A 21607-nucleotide genomic window follows, 5' to 3' on the forward strand; every position below is an offset into this window, starting at 1 on the left:
GTCATTATTTAAGGTAGGGAGGGATAACATCCTTTTTCCATCAGCAAGTAGGAGTGCACTTCCACATACAGAGAGAAAGAGGAAAGAGGAAAAAGTATGACAACAATGGGAACTGCCTAAGAACCCAAGGAGATGGGAGCCAAGTAAATTATATAGGTAGCAAAGGAGGTATAAAAATGTGTTTAGAGAAGCTGTGGCTTCAGTAATGTAAATTACTAGAGTTTCAGTAAAAAGAAAGAATACAGAGGGACTACAAAAGAGACTCAAATGTATTGAAGAAAAATACATTTGAATTTAACCTTATCAAATTTAAAGACAGATGTTATCAATGTATAAAGAATTTTATAATTACATACATTAGATAACACCATAGCGTACAAAGTAAAGTTAAACTAATTTACCTTCCTGACATTACTAAATTATAAATAGAGGCTGTATTTTTAAGGAGGATGTAGATACTGGTACGAATAATCTGTAAAAAAAAATACAGCAGCAAGACCAGATGGATTTTGAGTTAAATGCTGAAAGGCTCTGAAGGGAGTCTTAATTTCTCTAAGAAGAAACTTACTTGATAATTTAATGCTAACAGGAGTTATCCTTCCCTTTTGGAAGAAATGAGAATAGTTTTAAAATCTGAAGAGAAGTGAGATTTGACCAGTTGATTTTGAGGTCCTGAGGTAAACAGAAAAGGCGTTTTCCCTTCTCTCATGCTCTGCAGGAGCTCCTCTCTGGGAAATAGCAAGGAAAAACCTGTGCTGAGTGAGGGTAGATGCCCCCCACCTTTTGCAGAGTGGATATAAAATCTCAGGTAGGCACCTGCCATGATAAAAAAGAAGTAGAGGTTTCTCTTTTCCAGTATCTTCCACTTCAAATTTGTTTTTAATTTTTAAAATCAACCAAGTTTTCCTTTCCTTTAACTGCCTGTTCCTTTCAATCACTTGACATATTGGATGAAAGAGGAAATGGCTAGTTTCTAAAATGTGTGCAACTTTAATACGGGCTATGGTATATATATATAAATTAAAAACTGTCGGGAGAGAGAAGGAAAACTGGGCTGGAGCAATGGTGAGTGCTATAGAAAAGGCATTATTCGTTCTCAATTGTGGAAATTTTCATCAAGAAATATTATTAAATAATCCACAGATAGACATCTCCAGCCAGGATCCCATATATATTTCAGAGGTGACACAACACTATAGAGAGGCTGCTGAGAAAGTTATTATTTGTCCTTATGGGATGTGCCTGTGCAGAGATGCAGAAGGGACCAGAATGACCACATTGTGGTAACAAAATCATCTCAGGTCCACTCTTGCTCAACACTCCTTGCAAAGGCACTCTCCTTGTGCAGGAAGAAAAAGCAACACCTTGTGTTGGGACTGCCTGCTCTGTTGCTCTCTGTGGAAAGAATTTTTTCATTCACCACTGAAAATCACATAGTCTCAAATGTGGGCCATTCTTCTGATGGAGAAACAACCCCAGCAGGACTGACGGAAAAGAGGATAGGTTCCATGAAATAGGGATGGTATTTCATAGAAAGTAAAATGAAAACAAGACAAAACTGATGTTTTTCAAAATGTCAAGAATAGAAGGAATCCAATTCCATCATGGATGGAAAGAGATTACAAACTGTAACATACAGACAGAAAAAGTGTAAGTACAGATATCTGCAAAGTGACTATTTTTTCCATTAAAATGAAGCTTCTACACAAAGGTAAAAAGGAGGCTTTTCGAAAAACAGAACAAGGCTTCCTTCATTTATAAATGTTAACATTCTGAAAATATTCTTCTGCTTGTGGATAAAATACACCACCTCCAAAGCTATCTTCTTTTTTAAAAGAGCGGGCAGTAGCAAAAAACAGCAACAAACATCTCTGAAGTCAGAGGCTGCAGGTTTTTTAAACACCTCCCATTCTTCTCTAGCCTTAATGTACTTGTCTTTCCACTGAAGGGTCAGGATAGAACAAGTTCTTGTAACTCCTTATGAGCTGTAAGTAAAGGAGCTTATTGACAGAGACTGTAAAACCTGCTGTACAACATTGTGTTAGTGAAAGAACTTAGAAATGTAATGACAAATAACCTCAGGGTCATTTTTACAAACTTGGGGAACAAGATATAAGATGGAAAGTGGACCTGAGTACATGTTTTAAAAGGTTGGAAGCTCTTAAAGATGTTTAAATAATAATAATAATAATAATAACCCAACACATAATATCTGAGCATACAAATACCCTTACTGCAAATAAGGGTAGTAGTCCGTGATACCCACTGTCGTAAGAACTCTGAGATTCAGAGGCCCATCAAAACCAGGCAGATCCTAGACATTGCATTCCCATTGTACCTGGATGAGGACTAGACTGCATATGTGCATGCCTGAGTTATGCTTATATTGAGAAACGAGTCCCAGCATGTGTAGCAGCTAGATTCTAGTAACCAGTACTAATTTCACAGCTGATAAAGTATACTGAAACCTGAGCAGTGTTTTAACTGGCATTTCCCTTAAATGAATAAAAAGCTACTTTTACTTTTTTTTCTTTAGTAGCATTGGACATATATTTCTGGTCACATATCAAGTTGTAATGCACTCCTTTTCTAAAAAAAACTAATGTTTTACTGATATGTAATTTGGCTTTAAGAGTTGTTATGGTCAGCAAAATAAACTTTCCCTTCCTTCCATGTGGGTCATTAGACTTGACCTTCCTATGATGATGATGATGATTTTCTTTGACTTTGATCTCTTAAAAGGATGATGGCTTCAATACTAATAAGTCGCCTAATAATTGCTTCACAGAAAATAAAAGACAGTAAAGTTAAGGATCAGGTGGAGAATAGCTGAACTCTTAGCTCATCAGAACTCTGAATTCTAAGAAGATGTATTAAAAAGAGAGTATAAAAAGTACAATATTTTAAAAGCCAAGACAGTTCCTCCCCTTGCAATCTTTAAATTGTAATTCAAGGCAGTTCATCAAGTTTTTCATGTTCCATAAACAGAACCTACTATATCAAATAAGAAAGTATTTCTGATTATATACTTTGGTGGGTATTATTCCATAAACCTCTTTCTTTGCATATCTAGTATAGTACGAACTTTGGGAAATGCTGTGATACAGATCTTTGCAAACCAAACAAACTAATAATAGAAATGTGGTTTCATGGTGCACTTAGAAGTGCAAATATGGAGAAATTAATGTAACTTAGAAACATGCAGTATCTTCCTCAGCTCATCTTGTAGCATATTCTCCAGCAAAACAAAACAGGGCAGAAACTCTAATTAAGAGTTCACTGAAATTATATATATATTTTTTTTCTCGTACATGCTGACTTCGTCCTGATAGGAACAGGTAATGTTATGAAGACCAGAACTCTCCTCAGCCTGGAGATTAACAAAGGAGTGGCCAGCAGGAAGAGGGAGGTGATTATCCCCCTCTACTCAGCTGTTGTGAGGCCCCATCTGGAGTACTGCGTCCAGGCCTGCGGACTCCAGCACAAGAAAGACGTGGAGCTCTCGGAATGAGTCCAGAGGAGGGCCACCAAGATGATCAGAGAGCTGGAGCACCTCTCCTATGAGGAAAGGTTGAGGGAACTGGGCTTGTTTAGCTTGGAGAAGAGTAGGCTCCAAGGAGATCTCATTGTGGCCTTCCAGTACTTGAAGGGAGTGTATAAACAGGAGGGGGAATGACTGTTGACATGAGTTAATAGTGATAGGACAAGGGGGAATGGTTTTAAACTAAGGCAGGGGAGATTTAGGTTAGATATTAGGAGGAAGTTTTTCTCTCAGAGGTTGGTGACACACTGGAACAGGTTGCCCAAGGAGGCTGTGGATGCCCTGTCCCTGGAGGCGTTCAAGACAAGGCTGGACGTGGCTCTGGGCAGCCTGGTCTAGTGGTTGGCAGCCCTGCCTATGGTAGGGGGATTGAAACTAAATGATCTTTGAGATCCTTTTCAACCCAGGCCACTCTATGATTCTATTCTATGATTCTATGATTTGTGAGCATCCAGTTTTGGGGGAAAGAAGATCCTCTAGCCAAAGACAAATCACTGTACTGAGATTTAGAGGCAAAGATGCTTCCTTGGGAATTAGAAATTAATTCACTACATTGCATTTTGTTCTTATTCTTTCTGCTAAGTCACTGAACTAGCACAAAGGAAGAAGGTAAGTTTATGGCATGAAAGTTGGAAATTAGACCCATTGATCTGTTCTCCAAAACTGGTACCTCAACAGCTTCAGTGTGGTGCTATACATGGTAAAAAGCTCAGTACAACCTCCCCTATACTTCGATTGACAAATCATGGTATTAGTGAGATATATGTTTATTAAGCATTAGCATTGTTTGGCATTGAGACACTAGCAGTAGTCCATTCTAGGGAATCTCCTCCCTGCATTCTTTGTGTCTTATACATACTGTTGCAGCCAAGTAATTAACGTCAAAAGACTGCTCCCACTGAAAAAAAAAAAAAGCAAATTAAAATATGTTGTACAGACTATTTTTAGACATAAAGCTCACAATGCAAAATTATTTTGACAAATACAATTTCAGTGTCCTTACACTAGCTTGTGAAGAACTTTATGGCTATAGATGCATATATATTAATCTCTAACTGCCAGGGCCCACACTAGCATAGAGTCACTGAACTTGCAAGAAGCAAAGGCACTTGGAACTCAGTCACCTCCTAATAAGTACTTGAACAATCTCTTCTACAAGCAGCTCTGTATAACTAATAGAATTGCAGCATGCAATTTAGCAGTGGGGGTAAGGTTACATTCATTATACTTACAGAGATTCTGATGTGAAAATAGCTCAAATTAAGTGACCTATGATGCTAAGTTGGCCTTATCTCAGACTGTAAAATCATAATGACTAGGTATAATATCAAAAAGTTAATCATGTATTCAGCATAGCCTATATTGAAGAATTTTAACTAACTGAGAAATGTGGCTTCAACATTAATATCATTTGGGGTTGCAAAAGCTTGATAATTATTCATTTTTGGGAAGATTCTTTTGTCTGTTATTTTAACTACAGGCTAATTTATCAGAAACTTTAGTTATCAGCGAAAGGAGGATTTCAAACAGCAGGGAAGATGAATCTCTGGTTTAAATCCAGAACACAACCATCTTCAGTGGATAGGCAGAAAGGATGAGATGCTTGAGGGCAGTAGATCAGTCAGCAGCAGCAGTCTGGAAAGAGAAGAAATGGGTGAGCTGTGAAGGAAGGTGAAATGTAAAAGTGGAAGAAGGATGAGTTAAAAAAAAAAAAAAAAAAAAAAAGAGAAGATGCCTCTATATACCAAGCACTGGATTTAAATTAGATCAAGCCATAGGAAAGGCCCACCAGGGGACCATGGCATTTAATTTCTAGAGGTAGATGCCCCTGCTCATTGAAAGAGAGTTGTACCAGATAACCTTTAAAGGTCCATTCCAACTCAAATGATTCTATAATGATTCTATGATGATGATGAATGTGTTGAGGATGCTGGGCTCCTTCCAGAAGGCAAACAAGCTGGAAAGACCTTTGTTGCACTGCAGCGAGACACATTTACCTAGCAAACGCTTGGCATCATGGAAAAGCATCAGTGAGAGACACGCAGAACAGAAATCTGGCTGAAGGGGTGAGTGAGCTCATCCAACTCTGTTCGTCACCAGAGGGCGGTGGGCATGGAACAGCCCTCCCCAGGGCTGCGGTCACGGCCCCAGGCTGCTGGAGTTCAAGTGGTATTTGGAGAATGCTCTCAGACATCGGGTTTGGATTTGGGGTGGTGCTGGGTGGAGCCAGGGGTTGCACTCGATGGTCCCTGTGGGTTCCTTCCAACTCGGGAATTGACTGTGATTCTATGACACTGGAAAGACCGTACTGAGGAAGGCAGTCACTCACGGTACAGCATATGTAGTGAAATGCGTAACTCTTTATTACCAAGGCCTGGGGCAGATCCCCAAGCCCCGAGGCCGCAGAGAAGTCAGCCCGTGGGGTACCATGCTGTTCACATTGGTGTCAAGACGTCAACCTTGCTAACTGAGGAGGGCGACCAGCAGAACCACTCGGGGCCAGGACGGCTGCGCGGGCTGCACGGGGCAGCTCCCCGTGGAAGCACCAGCGACCCACCCCTTCCGGCGCCCCACGCCGCGCCCCACGCGGCGCAGCGCCGCCGCCAGACCGAAGGGGGGCGCTACCGGCGACCCCCCACATCCGGGCCCTGGGTAGCCTCCCCCCTCCCTCCGGGGCCGCCGCTTCCGCCGCCGCCGCTACCCCAGCTCCGCCTGTCTCGCCGGGGCGCGCGCTCGCCACGCGGTTGTGCGCAGGCGCCGGGGGAGGCGCGCAGGCGCGCCGCCGTGTGGGCGGCCGGGCGGGCGGTTGGCGGTGGGACGGTGTGAGTTATCGCTCGCGCGCGGCGGTTGGTTGGGGCGCGGCGTCCACCCTCCGCCTCCCCGACGGGCCGGGCGCGGAGCGGCTCCGCGCGCTCCTCTTCCTTCTCGCCGCCGCCGCTGGATGCGGGGCGGCGGCAGTGCTGCGCGGAACCGGGGCGTAAGATGGAGGGCCTGACGCTGAGCGAGGCGGAGCAGCGCTACTACTGCGACCTCTTCTCCTACTGCGACACCGAGAGCACCAAGAAGGTGGCGTCCAACGGGCGCGTCTTGGAGCTCTTCCGCGCCGCGCAGCTGCCCAACGACGTGGTCATGCAGGTAGCCGTACCGGACCCCAGCCCGGGCACCGCCCCTCGCCTCCTACCCGCGGCGGGGAGACGGTCTCGGTGCGCGCTGCCGCTCCTCCCCGCCGCCGCGCCCGGCTTGGCCCGCCAGCAGCCCACGCGGGGCGCGGAGCTATTGTCCGGGCCGGCGGCGGCCACCTGAGCCCGGGGCGGGGACGGAGAGCCCCGGCGGCGGAGCGAGACGAGGCGGCGGCGGCGTGCTGCGTCCTCGCATGGGGCACCGCTGCTGCGTGCGTGGGGCCTGCGGGGCGGGACGGGGCTGCTGGTAACCTCCGGTACAGCAACTGGTGGGGTGTTGCTGCGTTTGAGGCCGTCCAGAGAACCCCGAAGCGTTTTGGGGGGTGGGAAGGGTTCGCTTTGCATTGTGCGGATGGAGGGCAAGGGTGGAGGGAGTCTGGGTTTCTGCCATTGGGTGTTAATGAAGCTGGTCCGCTTCACCCAAGTCGCACGGTCTTTTGAGGATTCGTGGCAGATACTGGCTGTGGTTAACAAAATATTTCTAACGCTGGAAAATGCAGTGTTAAGAACGATGTGGGTGCATACTTACGATGCGTGTATGAAGAGTTTTAGCACTACTTCCATGGCCAGGTAACATCTAAAAGGTGGTAGTAGTAGGACAGAGCTACCACCGTAGCAGAGTCAGCTCTGATGTGCCTCTTGTGATCGCTTGAGGAAAGTATTCCCAATGAATCATTCTCACCAACACCTGTTTGTAGCAGTTTCCTGCTTTTGGAGTTCCCTGTTCCATGCTTATGTAGCGTTTTGAGCTACCTTGAAAAAATGCTTTCGGTAGAACTGTGTCCAAAAGGCCGTTCTGTTTTCTCTGCATGTGCATCCTCTTATCTAGATGAACAGCCACTTCTAACAAAGCAACAGACTTACTGTAGACAGAAATACAGTACACAAATGTCAGTGTTCAGTGCTTTATCACCAGATTTCAGGAGAATACTTATGCTTAACAAGGATTACTGATTTGTTCTGGGCTGGTTACTGCAAGTGGGTTAGTTTAAAAGGACTTTCAGATGCCTTGAATCATGTGCTCCAGCTCAGTAGGAAAGGTGATAGTTGGCAGTGGTTGTTTTTAAATAGAAATAAAGGAGCAGGAGAGGGCTGAATAAGAAAAGCTTCTTACTGGTAAAACTAGTAATCTTTTATTTGATGACTTGTTAGACAGGACTGAATGGTTAGAGTCTGTGCTCAGTGTTTTGTGAATGAGCTTTCTCATGGGCCACCCACTGCTACTTTTTGCATGTGGCCAGCATGTTTCTGAAGAATCATCCCAGGAAAGTGAATGTTTACATGTTTGTTCCATTTAAAATCTCTTTTTTCATAAAACTTGCCTGTTTTATATACACAGGGATCCAAACTAGTACTGGAGGTTGCTTTGTGTGAGCGTTGGGTACAAGAACTTGGAGAGACTTGGAATTTTGAATGCAAGTGGCCAAAGATTATGTCCTTATCTGTTCCAGAGGAGATGAAGTGTTTTCTTGCAAAGTAGAGCACCTCTGAAGGAAAGATAACCTACTCAGGCATCATTCCATGGTTTCTAAATAAGCAAACTTAAGGAGCAGGCCTGGCTTATCTCTGTAGAGATCGCAAGGAAAACCTTGCAGTTAAAACGGCAAACGAGATGTTAGATTGCATGAGGTATGAAACTGTAAATAATACAAAGAAAGTCAAAATGCCCTTAGCAGTGTGACTCATTTCAGATGGCTTGTGCAATCGCTGTGGGTCACCTGTGAAGTACCTTGTATTTAAGGACAGACGCTAGTTGTGTGGCTCTTCTTGTTCTCAGTAAAATATGCCTCTGTTTGATGCCTGCACCAAAACATTGTATTAGAAGCAATGAATATAAAACTAAAAACTCCAAATGATAGAGCTTATGAGATAATGAAACCGTGTGATGGAGGTGGGATTTTCCTTTAACCACACAGTACTGTGCCCTTACCTGTTCATTTGAAGCACTTGATGTTTGTGGAGGAAAGGAACTCGATTCAGTTTCTCAAATCTTATATAATCTTGGAATGCAGTTGTAGTACTAGTCATGTGAAATGCAAAACAGTGCAGAATTGCTGTTCTTCAAATTCACAGGCACCAGGTAGTCCTCAGGAGCTACCTGAGGTTTTGCTGTTCAGTCCTGTGGGTCTGTAAATAACCTCTGTATAATCATTTGAGATTTGACTGTTGAAAACGAGCATGTATGACTTAATTGCATTTCTGCACCCATAACTTGTTTTGTTCTCAAGTCTGTTCTTTAGGGGTGGATATACATGCAGCCTTTCCTGCAGAGGGTTATGTTTATTTGAGATTTTTTTAATGTCTTACTACATGAAAAGTTAATATGTGTTCTTATAATAACTGCTCTTAATCGTTTTTCTTTCTGGCTCTAAGGGATTCTCTCAGCTGCCTACTAAAGGGGAGTGAATGAATAAGGAGAAGACTGAAACAGTTGCAATTGATGTATATAAATCATATGCTCAGAAGGCAACAAAAACCCCAGTGAAAAGCTGCGCGTGATACTTAGTATGCACCTAAAAAGGGACAGCCTTAGCACCACCACAGTGAGAGTACCACAGACTTACAGCCTTAACTGCACCTGTGGGGACACCAGCCATTCCTTAACCTTCATTTCTGCTTTTTTTGAGCACGTCGTTGAAATTAGAGTTAAGGGAGAAGATTTGCATTAAATAGTGAATAAAAGAATGTGTGTTGAGATAACGAGTCCAGCTACTTCACAACAGTTAGTATTTGAGTACTAACAGTATGTGAGTACTTAAATTGCTCTCAGGGCATGGTTTCATACTGCTGTTAAACCAATCTAATGATGAGAAGCCACTGATGGAGGTGGCTCAGTCTTCCCCCAGCCACGTGCTTCTACTTGCAGCTTCTTCCGCTTGCAAAGGCATTAGTGCCTGTCTGATGCTTTTGTACCGTACTGCTTCCAGGCACTACACAGGTAGAAAATTCCAATTTTTTGTTGATTTTTATCTCTGAATTGGCTAACGGTGATGCTGAATGAATGTCAGCGCTGGCATAAGGAAAGAGGCATGAAAACCATTCACTGGTAGAAGAAAGGAAGGGAACCTTCCCCTTTTAGGGTGACCAGGTATTTCTGTTGTCACCTAGCATGGATGTCATGGTTGCTTCAACCACAAGAAGTTGGAGCTACTTTATGCTGGCACTGCCATTCATTTGAACACCCAGTGAGCTGATTCAGGGAGCTTGTTTAGCCAAAAGCTGTTTTTTTTTTTTTTTGGTCAAGTTATTTTTTTGTGACTCAGTTGCCTGTACATTGGTGTTTGTATTAGCAAGTAATGTAACACAACACAAGTGATGCTGAGGACCTGACATTAACGCTGTATACGCATGTCACAAGTTTTGCTTTGTCAAAGTTCTGGCATGATCTTGTAGACTGAGTGTTTAAAGGCATTCATTAGGTGCGTTCCTAGAGTGCATCTTCTAGGTCAGCTTCATAGAAAAAAAAGCAGTAGCCTGTTGTGAGGTGCTTCCATAGTATGACCTGGAGCAGTGGGGGTGCACAGAAGATTTGCTTCAAATGCTCTTACCACATCTGACCTAAAATGCTAATGTAGACATGCTGTTTAAGTCAGTTCTTGGTCCCTCTGTGCTGCTGGTGAGGTTGCTTGTTAAAGCTGTGGTCAGATGGAACAACAACAAAAGTTCATCAGTTATGCGTGAAAATTAGTATAGTAGTTGTCTCATTTGCTCAATCTGTGGAATTCTTTTTTAACTGACTTAATCACCAAATTTTATGAACTATCACTCTTTGAGTATGAATTCCAGAAACTTTACAAGACAAGAATAAAATCAGTTGTGCATATGATACTCATCTGAAATTAGGGAGTCTAAGCATCTTGCTTTAAAAATACAGCAATACTACTGAACAACAAATACACAAGAATTTGCGTGCACTTTCTCTGTCTTAAGTGTAGACAGTGTGCACCTTAGTTATCTGACTTGTGATTTTTTGCTACGAATTCTTTGAAACGACAGATGAATTGTACAATTACCCTTGTTCTGTTTTAATTACCAGTGTGCCCATATTAGCCCATTTAAAACCTGATGTTAAGCATGTTTTTGATCTTTATCTTGTTAGCCAATTTGAAGTATATTTCATTTCTAAGGAGTTGGTAGGGACAAATTCATTTTGATCATTCTTGTCATTGATGAAGAAATGACTGCCACTGGTTGTCTTCCTCAACCTCTGTCTCAGAGTTTTCTGCCTTCACATCAGGCGTTGTAGGAGTGCATACCTGCAATGCAGCTTCTTCACTGGAAGGTCCAGACTCCGAGCGCAGAGCCCTGTTCACCAGCTACACATGCCGGGCAGTTCAGGAAGTCAGCTGAGGTGCAGATGTATGCGGTCTTCTGTTGTCCTTGTGGTGCCAATGGAAGCTGAGCCAAGGCATGCTTAGGTTTACCGGTGTGGTGGAGACATGCAGAAGATCTAATTATGATTAATATGCTGACTTCATCATCTTTTCCGAGCTGGTGGGCTAAGAAGTTAGAATGCCTTATGTATGCAGATCCCATACCTTCAGCTGCTTGCATTTGGAGTATTTTTAAAAATTCATAGCACTTCTAGATCTCAAAAAATGCATGCTGTGTAAAAAAAAAAACTTTCTTCTAATAATAACTTCTGCATAAGCAGGCCCAATTTTTAAATAGCTCACTTAATTATATCCAGCATATACATTTGGTTTGTTTGTTTTGCTTTAAAGCTTATAGCTTTTCTACACTTTAAAATAGAATTCGTTTAGAATTTGTAACAGCTGATTATGAAGACATTCTTCTAGTACAGAAATCTGTAATTATATTTAGTATTTTTCTTATTCATAATATTTTTTTAGCTTGAGCACCATAAAGCTGATGAGTAAGTAGCTCTTTATAATCATATATAATCTATACACGTAATCCATATAACGCTTGTTATGTATTATATGGATGTTTGTATCTCAGTTCTCATTTAGGAAATGAATTTTTAGGAATCTGTTGTAAATACAAATGGTTCCTAGGTCTACAGTTGAGAATATTCAATTTGTGAATTGCCCCCTCTTTCCTAAAATGCTCGTGTACAGCGTTTTTCTTTCATGTCAGCCGAACAGTAACTTAAACTTGTTTCTTGTAAGGGTGAGATATTTAAGCAGCCTGCTTTCTGTTAGTGCCAGAAACTTTGCTTAGTCTTTGTACCCTGCAAATTGTGCTTTGCATTTTCTACAGAATTCTGGTACAAATGTTTTACACAAATGTTGTTACTTTCAGAGATTGTGCTGGGCTGCAAATTGTTTTCTCTTCACAGTTAATTAGTTTGAGTAGTCTCATATCTCAGCAGCATTTACTCAGAGAATAATCATTGTTTTTTAAACCAAAAGCAGGAAGCTGATGGCAAAACGTCAGTGCTGTAGATAAGCTCTATTAGACTTACATTTATTTTCAGCTGATTTCTCATTGTAATTGTTTTTCAGCCTTTGAAATTGACCGGAATTCATAATTCATAGTACATAATACCTTCATAATTCCATATGCCAGCACAGCATTCAGAAAATTTCAAGTATCACAGCTCAGCTTTGTTTGAAAACAGTTGTGGGTTTTTTTTTTTAATGTGCCATCAAAGGACAGTAGGGGGATGAATAATACCCATTCTCACGTGGCAAAATCTGTTCAGATATATCAGGAACTTTTGTGAGAAATGCAGCTGTCTTAGAATCAAGTTACAAACTTGTGCTGTAAACTTGTTCTTTCTCCTGTAAAGATAATTCTATTGTATTAAACTGTTGAGCACTTCCTCCACCTCTAGAGAAGCTGCAAGCATGTGTTCATCTTAGTCTAATCTTCAGTAAATATTACTTCAAATTCTAGCGGGGTTGGAACTAGATGATCTTAATGGTTCCTTCCAACCCAAACTGTTCTGTGATACTTTGCCAGTGAAGTCCTATAATTTTCAGTCTCCATGAGTTTTCAATTCTGTTTGCTAGTTTTTAAAATACTAGCTCTTACAGACAGGTTTCGCTTGTACTAGGTCATAAATATTTGCCATTTAACTTAGACCTCCTTAGGAATTTCTGAACCTTAACAGAACTCAGCTTTTTGCCTAAATGAGTTCAAAGGATGTAAGCAATATATTGACTGTCAGACTTTTTTTCACTGCAGTTTGTATAATGATTATTGTAGGAAGATACATTTCCCACTTGCTCTTTTTCCTTTACTATTTCTCTAGGTGGAATATTAAGCCAGCGGTGCTTAGTCAAGCACTAATTTACAAAATCAGTACACAATGTTTGTGACGTGTGTTTTTTTCCAACTGGGGTGGTTGTTTAAATAGACCATCCCCTGCACTTGCTGTAGAAAAAATACATTAAAGCTGTTCGTGTATAAACTGCCTGTTTGTGTATAAAACAATGTTTTGACAGATTAAAGGGCTTGGGAAAGATGACAGCTTGACCTGAATTTTTAGAATGATTAACTTTTGAGATCTAACATGCTCACAAAGTATATTAGCAGAGCAATTAGAAGACTCAGCTTCAAATAAGTCTCATTTTCTTCAGTAATTCTGGAAGAGGTTGACCAGCACTGGGCTGTACAAAAATTTAGCATTACTCCTGCTTCAGAGTATTCATAAATTTTGTAGAAAAGTCTGTTCTTATGGCAGCACTGTGTACAACTTGTTTTTCTAAATTAAAGTGTCTGAAATCATTTAGGAATCTAGTGCAAGTAGCTCTAAGTCTCAAATATAGTCCATACATGCACATTTTTTGAGATTTTTGACTACATTTTGTTTCAACTTTGATAGACGTGAAGGCTTGTAGACCTTATTGAGAGAAGGAAAGCAGTGCAAAGCTAAGTAACTGATGGGGGCTGTCTAGTCAGCTTAACACTGAGAACTGATGTAGGTAGGAGAGCAGTATAAAATAGTAGGTACAGGAGCTTCTTGTGAACTTGTATGGAAGTGTTCAGGAATAACAAGGCAGATCTGACCAGTCCTTTTTGGCCATGCCACAGTGTGACTACTAATATTGGGATCGGGGAATGACTCAATTTTCACTGTACACTAGTAAAAAGCCAGTTGCTTGAGTTCATTCTTTGAAGCTTTTCTGCCTTAGTTTGTTCTGGTGTAGGGATGAAAGTTGACTTTTGATGAAAATACTAAAATCCAAAAAATGAGAAAATAAATTAGCAGGGAATATCAGTCAACTGATCTACGGAGGGCTTATTTGGACAGATGTACTTGATGGATTTGCAACTACTCTTGGTGTGACATTCTGTTCAGTTGCCTAATTTCTGCCTTTTCTGCACCTCTAAAATGCAAAGCATACAACTTTCTTGAGGCTGCAGCCTTGCAAGAAGTTTAGAGGCAAATGAACAAATCATTGCCACCAGCCACGTGCTTCCTTGTAGATGCCGAAGTGTTCATTGACTGAACAGTAGAAAGAGTCAGTTTAATAAAAGGGCAGATAACTGAGTCACTTTTTTTGCAGGCTTACTGAGCAGAGTAATCATACTTTGTGATCAGATACGTGAGAACCAGCTAATGCTCAGAAATGGGGAATTGTGCAACTGAGAGCTGAGGAAAGAGGAGTAACAATGATGTGGCTGAGCAAAGAGCTATTTAGGTTAAGCAGTAATGTAAAATTGCATAGGAGGAGGAAACATGAGGTATGTGGTATATCCCCTTTTAAGAGAACCTCTCTTTCTGCATCTCTAGGTCTTGAGACTGTCTTTCACCACTTCAAACTTTTTTTCTTCCTCAGTTCTCCTTGCTGCTGTATTACTATTATCTCTCACATGAGCACCTGAAAAACAGCAGTAGAGAGCTTCTTGGTGCAAGCAGAGAGCAACTTTACCTTGAATTATTCCAGCTAGGACTTTGTGCAGTTTAGTTAGGAGGACGGTAGTTGCTTTGTAAGTGTTCATCTGGCTATCTGGATTTTTCTTTGTTGATGCTATTAAGTATGTCAGAAAGGATGTGCTTCTTTATTTTGTCCCACTTTTGAAGATATTTGGCAATAATTTGCTTAAGAATTGGAGTTTGGTGGGGAAAGCCGCTGGCGCTAGGTCAGTAGTCTTTGGAGAAAGGGCCTCTCCAAATCGCCATGGTGATCTCGTGGGCAGTTCAAATACATGCAGGATTAATCCGCCTCACCTTTATGATAAGTGTATGCCTTATGTACATCTGTGTGTATAGGTGATGATTGGCAGCTTTTACAATGAACAATCAAAGCAAGAAGGGAACTTTGGAGGTTTGTATGAGAGACTAATAGCAAGATTGTTGTGTATAACTGCTACAGCTTTTACAGGAGCTGTTAGCAGGATCACAAGCTTTGACTGGAAATGGAAAAATTTGAAGCAACTACATTAGGAAGCGTCATCCATGAATGAGTTTTAACACACCATTGACATGTGTGCTGCCAGGAGCAACAGGAGATGTTGCAGACCACTTCTGGAATGGCTTGAGGACAGGAATGTCTCCTGCATATATTTTTTGCTTGGAAAAGCTATTCTGTGCTGCTTTCTTTCTGAACCTGGAGGTCAGATTTGTCAGGCTATAATGGTTTGGGTATGTAGATTTGCCTTGTCAGTTCAGTTTGCAGGATGTACTCCCTGCAGACGTGCGAAGTTCTACTACTACCTTACTGATATGTTGTCTCAAGAGAAGAACTTCCCACTTTAGAGGCTCTTTTATCTAACAGTGTGGATTACTCCTTCGAAACAGATTAAGGATCATTGTAGGTGTTTTTTTGTTAATAGGAGAGCGTCCGATAGGCGAATCAGTTAGTGAATTGTTTCTAGCAAGGTGCAGTCACCTCTCCATCCTGGCCTTTAAATACTTGTGGCTAGAGTTTGTGTTTCTAGAGTGGCTTGGAAATCACTTAATTCTGTACATTTCGATATATGTTTTTGTTGCTCAACCTGAACAGGTACCAGTATGTATTGGGTTTACATGGTGAGATTTTGGGAGTAGGTGAATTGAAGGGGTGCCGTGGGAATGGCCTCCGTGAGCAAAGTCCAGCCCCCATGTCTGCTCAGAGCCAACTCCAAAAGGGACCTGTTGCTGGCCAGAGTTGAGCTGAGCGGTGCTGGGAGAGCAGATTTAAGGAAGGGAAAAACTGCTAGGCCACAGCAGCTGGGAGAAGAGTGAGAAAATGTGAGGAGGCAGCCCTGCTGCCCCCAAGGTCAGCACAGAAGGGCAGGAGGTGCTCCAGACGTGAAGCAGAAGCTCCATGCAGCCCAGGAAAGGCCCATGGAGGAGCAGGCTGTCCCCATGCAGCCCACAGGCACTGCGCAGAGCAGATCTCCACGTGCAGCCACAGAGGAGCCCATGGTGGAGCAGGAAGTCTAGGGAAGCTGCTGTCCATAAGGGACACTCCTGAAGGATGGGCCGTGTGGTACAGAGCTGCGTTGGAGCAGTACTTGAAGTGCTGCAGTGTGTGGAAAGTGCACGTGGGATCAGTTTGGGATGCCCTCCCATGGGAGGGACCCCATGTACTTCAGGGGCAGAGAGGGACCATGAAGAAGAAATGAAGCATTATAGACTGACTATTATATAGCTGCAGCTCCCATTCCTTTTTCCCTTCCACTGTTCAGGATGAGGAGGTATAAGAGGGTGTGTGGGGAGAAAGGTGTTAGGTTTTAGTTCTCACTATCCTTGTCTGTTACCCGTAGACAGTAAATTAGGTTAATATCTCTTACCCCCAGTCTGTTTGTACCCTGATGGTAATTGGTGATCTCCCTGTCCTTACCTCAACCCATGAGCTTTTTTTTTTATCATATTTTTTCCTCCTGTTCTTTTGAAGCAAGTGACTGTGAGAAATGTTGTGGTACTGAGCTATTACACAGTGATAGTGTATAATGTATACATATATGAAAATTAGATTATATAATTTTATATATAATATATATGAAAAAGTACTGCTTTCGAAGTGAAGGTTCTGAAATACAACTAGCTCAAAAAGTACTGCAGCAGGTGGAAATATTGTGAATTTGTTTTTTCTATTGTAGTATTCAGTGCATTCACTTATTAAAATAAGCATTTATTTTGTGCATGTGTCATTGGAGCATTTCACATGTTTTTGCTGCTTGTCTATCAACAGAATGAAAGCTTGACTCCAAATTTGCTAACCCTTACTGAGGGCTGACTGAGGGAGTGGGCACCACTGTAAAACAAATTCCAAAATACCAGGGCAGAATCATTTCTCTGAGAGTTAAAAATACTGGGTCATTTTTTGAACAGCTAATTAACTTATTTCTGAGGCGATTAATTCTGAAATGTCTGATTTGTGTGTGTGTTTGAACCTGAAATGACCCGTGTAATAGGGAAGCTTAACTCTTGAGTATGTATAGAGAAGTGGTTCTTGGTGCTATCAATTAGTTCTTTTTCCCATTGATATTTTAGCAGTCTGCTTGCACTGTGGATACATGCGGTGTGCGAAAACCAAGGGTAGGTAAATATATGCTCCGAATATACAGACAGTAGGAGACTCTTAATAGTTCATTGCCAGAGTATGTGTCCTCTTGTAAGTACTTCAGTGCTGTTGATTTTATTTCTTTGAAGGCTTGTGTTCTGAAGCCAGATGTGTGGCTTTGACTGAGATCAGTCTTTTTGCAATAGTCACTGAGATCAGTGTTCCAAATATACACCTGGTGTTTGCAAATTCTTAGTACCAACTAGTTGAATATAATTACTATTATATATCTGAAGTACCTGGTAAGATAACTGTGTATTAGATCTAGGTAATATTAGTCTTGCTGTTCAGCACATGAAAGTTTTCTACTTCACACTTTACTAGATTTAATATAGCTGCTCTTTGTCCTTCATAAATGCATTTTGCAAATGAACTTGGGGTAGGTTTAAGATTGTTAAAATACTTGTCAGATATTGCCAGTAGTGGTGAGACATAGAATCCTGAGCAGTACTTGGGCCATTTCTTTTAGTGGTGGTTTGTACTGTCTCCATTTTTTTTCTTCCCAAGTACCTCCATGTGCCAAGGTTTGTGGAGCTCTGCAGAGAACTAGGTCAGAGACTTGTCTTGGTTAAAAATAACCCATCAAAAGAAGGATCTTTGTCAGTTCTGTCTTGTTGCTACTATACAGTGCCATAAACAATTGTTGCATCTCAAAAGCTACCTGTCAAGTGAGATTTTTCTGCATGCCACCGCAAAATTCTTGATCAAAACTGATCAATATTCCTTTGTCTAGCCAATGGTAGCTTAAATGAAGTGACAGGAATTGATCTACTGATTGATGGTTGCTAAACAATGAGATTGAAGGTAATGAATTGTGAGGAAAGATATATACAATTTAAAAAAACAACTGAATGGAGATTTTTCATAGGTTTTCTGTATATTATGATGGTAATTTTTTTCTGCTAAAATATACATTGCTGAGAAATATTTTTTCCAACTGCCTTTACACCAAATTACATTACACTGTAAAGTTATCATTAATTTTTATTGTAGCTGGGATGAGTGGATTACATGACTTCAGAAGAGTACCTTTGCATGACAGCACATTCTAGTACCCAATATGAAACTGTTGTGCAGTAAACTTGATTTAGACTCCATATGTTATTTTTCTGCTTAACATTCATCTGCAAAGAGCTTTAGGATTCTTATCAGTGAATGACTACATACGGAATACAGAAGTAACGTTATTGACATAATGTTTTTCATCTGAAACCATGAATGAAAATTAATCTCTAATCATAGTTACATTTTATTGAATTACCTAAAAACAGAATACAGGTTAGTCTTCTGGTTTTTCTCAGCTTTTTAATCTGAAATAGACCCTTAGCTTCTTTTTCAGTGTATTGCTTGTTTTTCATTAAAACATGGTCAGTATGCACAGCAAAACTGGAAAATTGTGTACTAAGTACCAAAGCAGTAGTGTATTCATATGGTCTGCTTTAACTTTAGTTTTCAGACTTGCATGAAAACTTGTTTTGCAGCTCTGGCACATGGTTCATATGATATCATTCCTGATCCTTGCTTCATTTAAACATAGGAGAAAACTTTCTTACTGTAAGGGTGATTGAACAAGGGAAAAGAGTTTGCTTAGAGAGAGGCTGTAGGGTCTCCTTGTATATCTTTGGATATGCACAGAACCCAACTGTACATGGCCCTAAGCAAAATGCTGTAGCTTTGAGCCAAGGTGATTGGACTGGGTGATCTCCAGCGGCTCTCTCCAACCTCAGCTATTCTGTGGTTCTAGGCAAGGTTTCTTTGTGCTTACAAATTGGAGGAAAAAAAAAAAAGCTTTATACCAATAATTGGACTACCAGAATACCTCAAATTAAGAATCTGTTTATAAAATTAAGACCAAAATGTGTATTCTGGATCCCAGTTCTGCTTCTTTCTTAATATCAGTATGTTATTTTTATATATAAATACAGAGTTGTTATTTATGTGTGTATGTTTTTAGTGGATAGGAAACTTGAGTTAAAATCCTAGTTTAGTTGACGTGATACAGAAAGCCCAGCGGTGAGCTTGTTCACTCCCTCCTCACATCCACTCCCTCTCCATCCACTGTGCATGTTGTCGCTACCAATCTTGAAAAGTTGCCTCAGCCTTGCTCTGTACTACTTTCTTTTATGGAGTGGTTAGTACTTTAACTCTCTTTAAGCAGATGAAAGATTTTTTTTTTAATCTTTACTGCGTAGGTGGCATGCATCTTACTTCCTTTATTCCTTACCATTGAAGAAGTTATAAATGGTTGTCCTTTTATATAAAGTGTTTACAGATTGTGGGCTGGATTTGCCTTGCAAAAGAGCCTAGGGGCAAGGGACTGTGATAATCTTGAAGACTTTTCCAGAAAGCTTGTCTGAGTTGTGAAAAGTACATTTTAACACATTCGATAGAGATGTGATTTGTTCCGTTTCACTTGGAATTTTAAAAGGTTCTTAGTCTTTTAGGTTTTTTTTTTTGGTTAACAAACATATCCAGGTCCAGGGACCTCTTGTTTTATATCTTTAAAAGTTATAGAAGATAAGTGCTTGAAAAGGAGTTCTTTGTCAACATACTATTTCCTACATATGTCTGATCTGTGCCAACTCCTAATGTTACTGATGTTGGTGTTACTTCTTTGTAGTAGGCGAATGGACTATGTGTGCAATCTGATAATTAAAAAAAGTACACTGATTTTTGTGTTAACAGTTTTAAGTAGTTCAGGAGCTTCAAAAAGTTGTCGCCACTAATTTGTGTAATTGCAACGGCATCATGTCAGGATCTTCCTACCTAAGGTGATGAAAGGTCTTTGTCTTGAAGATAACTCTGTATTCCTTGGAGAGTTTTAGGAAATTCCTTATCCTCCATAGTCCTTAGAAAAATGAAGTTCCTAAACATAAAACAAATCTCAGAAGCAATCCCTTGATTTTTTTTTTTCCTTTTTCCTCTCAGCATGGCTTACTGAGTATTTAAATCCTCCTCTGAGGAGCTTATAGGTAGGCTGTTTTGGGCTCGTTCAAGCATATTGTCAGTGAGCTCAGGGGGCTTCAGTGGATCTTTGCATTTAATGATTTTACTCAAACATCAGTCATGTGTCTGACTGGGTTATAGTCTTTGAAAGGGAGGTCTCCTTTGGCCTTCTATGGATGGATTTGACAGCTCCTTGTTCAGCAGCTTAAGGGTGTTCTTTTTTTCTGTATCCTTAGCGTTTTTCAGTTTTCATGATACTTAAATGTTTTCTTCTGCACTTTTCTCCTTTGAATCCATGCTTGTCTTTCCTCTCTAATACTTACTGCCATAGTAGCTTAATTATTAATCCGGTCTTCAGCTGAAGTGTTTTTCTTCAACCTGGCAATACTGATCAACTCCAAAGATGACTATTTCTAGTCCAGCACTGACTTAGAACTGCCAAAAGCCGGTACTACCCAATGGTTGCATAGGCTCCAAATACCTGTGTCACTGCTTCCTTTCATAAAAAGCTTTTCCAGATTCTGCTTAGTTATTCATCTGTTAATGCTAGATCACTATATCAACAAGCTTTTTTTAGGTATAGTCAAGTATGTGGGAATTCATCAGTCTTCCAAAATATGCTTTAAAAAAAAAAAAAAGAAAAAAGTATTAATACTTTATTATTGTACTGGTTTTGTTTGTGCTATCTGTCTCTTATTGAATCTCTGTTGCTTTAATTCAGCCAGTTGTTTAAACAGTGTTTTTTTCAGCCTTTGACTAAGGACAATTTCCATAGTTCACATCTCAAAGTTTTTATTCTTTTTCACCTGCCAGTTTACTGTATTTGTTTCCATATGGAACTTCTGATAGTCTAATGTATTGACACTAATATATAGTATTGAAATGTGAGCTATTTGATTTTAATTAATGAACCTTAAAAAAAAATATCCGTTGACTTCTGTCCAGACATCATACTACATGAATACTATACTGGAAAAATACAAATAACATAGGTGTTGTAGGACAATGTGTGAAGCAGACATATCCAAGTTAATTAATGATGCTAGCTTCTGTCTAGAAGGATTTGTCAGCTCTATGCACAACAATAGACCTCCTGATCCTCCAGGAACTGCTTTGGGACTGAGTCTTTGTCAGCTTCCCAATCCTTTCTGTGACAGGTTTCACAACAACTTACTTTCATGAGGTCCTAGAATCCTGGTGCATGGTAAGGAAATACCCAAGAAACCTTTTGTTGGGCCTTTTGTAACTCTGCTTTAGTTAATAGACCCGTGTTTGATTGTACGGTGATCAAAGTATTTCCTATTTCAGCAGTGGTGCAGCATACAGGCTAACTCCTCATGCACCTCGTGGTTCATTTTCTGCTATGTGAAAATGCTGTTTCTCAGTTGCAACTTGCCAACAAAAAGTAACTGTGAGCTGGTCTGTCCTTCCATACTGTTTCTGATGAGAACAGGGAAATCTTTCAGGACAACTTTCTT

The 21607-nt window shown here is 40.7% G+C and overlaps 1 protein-coding gene across 7 annotated transcripts in view; it reads left to right on the forward strand.

Moving 5' to 3' along the window:
* REPS1 (RALBP1 associated Eps domain containing 1) overlaps positions 6301 to 21607 on the forward strand; it is a 66207-nt gene continuing 50900 nt past the window's right edge. For 4 of the 7 annotated variants that reach the window (XR_002436453.1, XM_021390132.1, XM_021390131.1 and 1 more), the window contains exon 1: positions 6301 to 6676. Coding sequence is in view for 6 of the 7 variants with exons in the window: in XM_021390132.1 (XP_021245807.1) it covers positions 6524 to 6676 (153 nt within the window). In the remaining variant the exon portion in view is untranslated. The remainder of the gene's footprint in view (positions 6677 to 21607) is intronic. The other 3 variants (XM_021390129.1, XM_021390130.1, XM_021390133.1) reach the window with 1 other exon arrangement.

The sequence above is a fragment of the Numida meleagris genome, chromosome 3 (genome assembly GCF_002078875.1).
Source record: "Numida meleagris isolate 19003 breed g44 Domestic line chromosome 3, NumMel1.0, whole genome shotgun sequence".
NCBI classification, from domain to species: Eukaryota; Metazoa; Chordata; class Aves; order Galliformes; family Numididae; genus Numida; species Numida meleagris.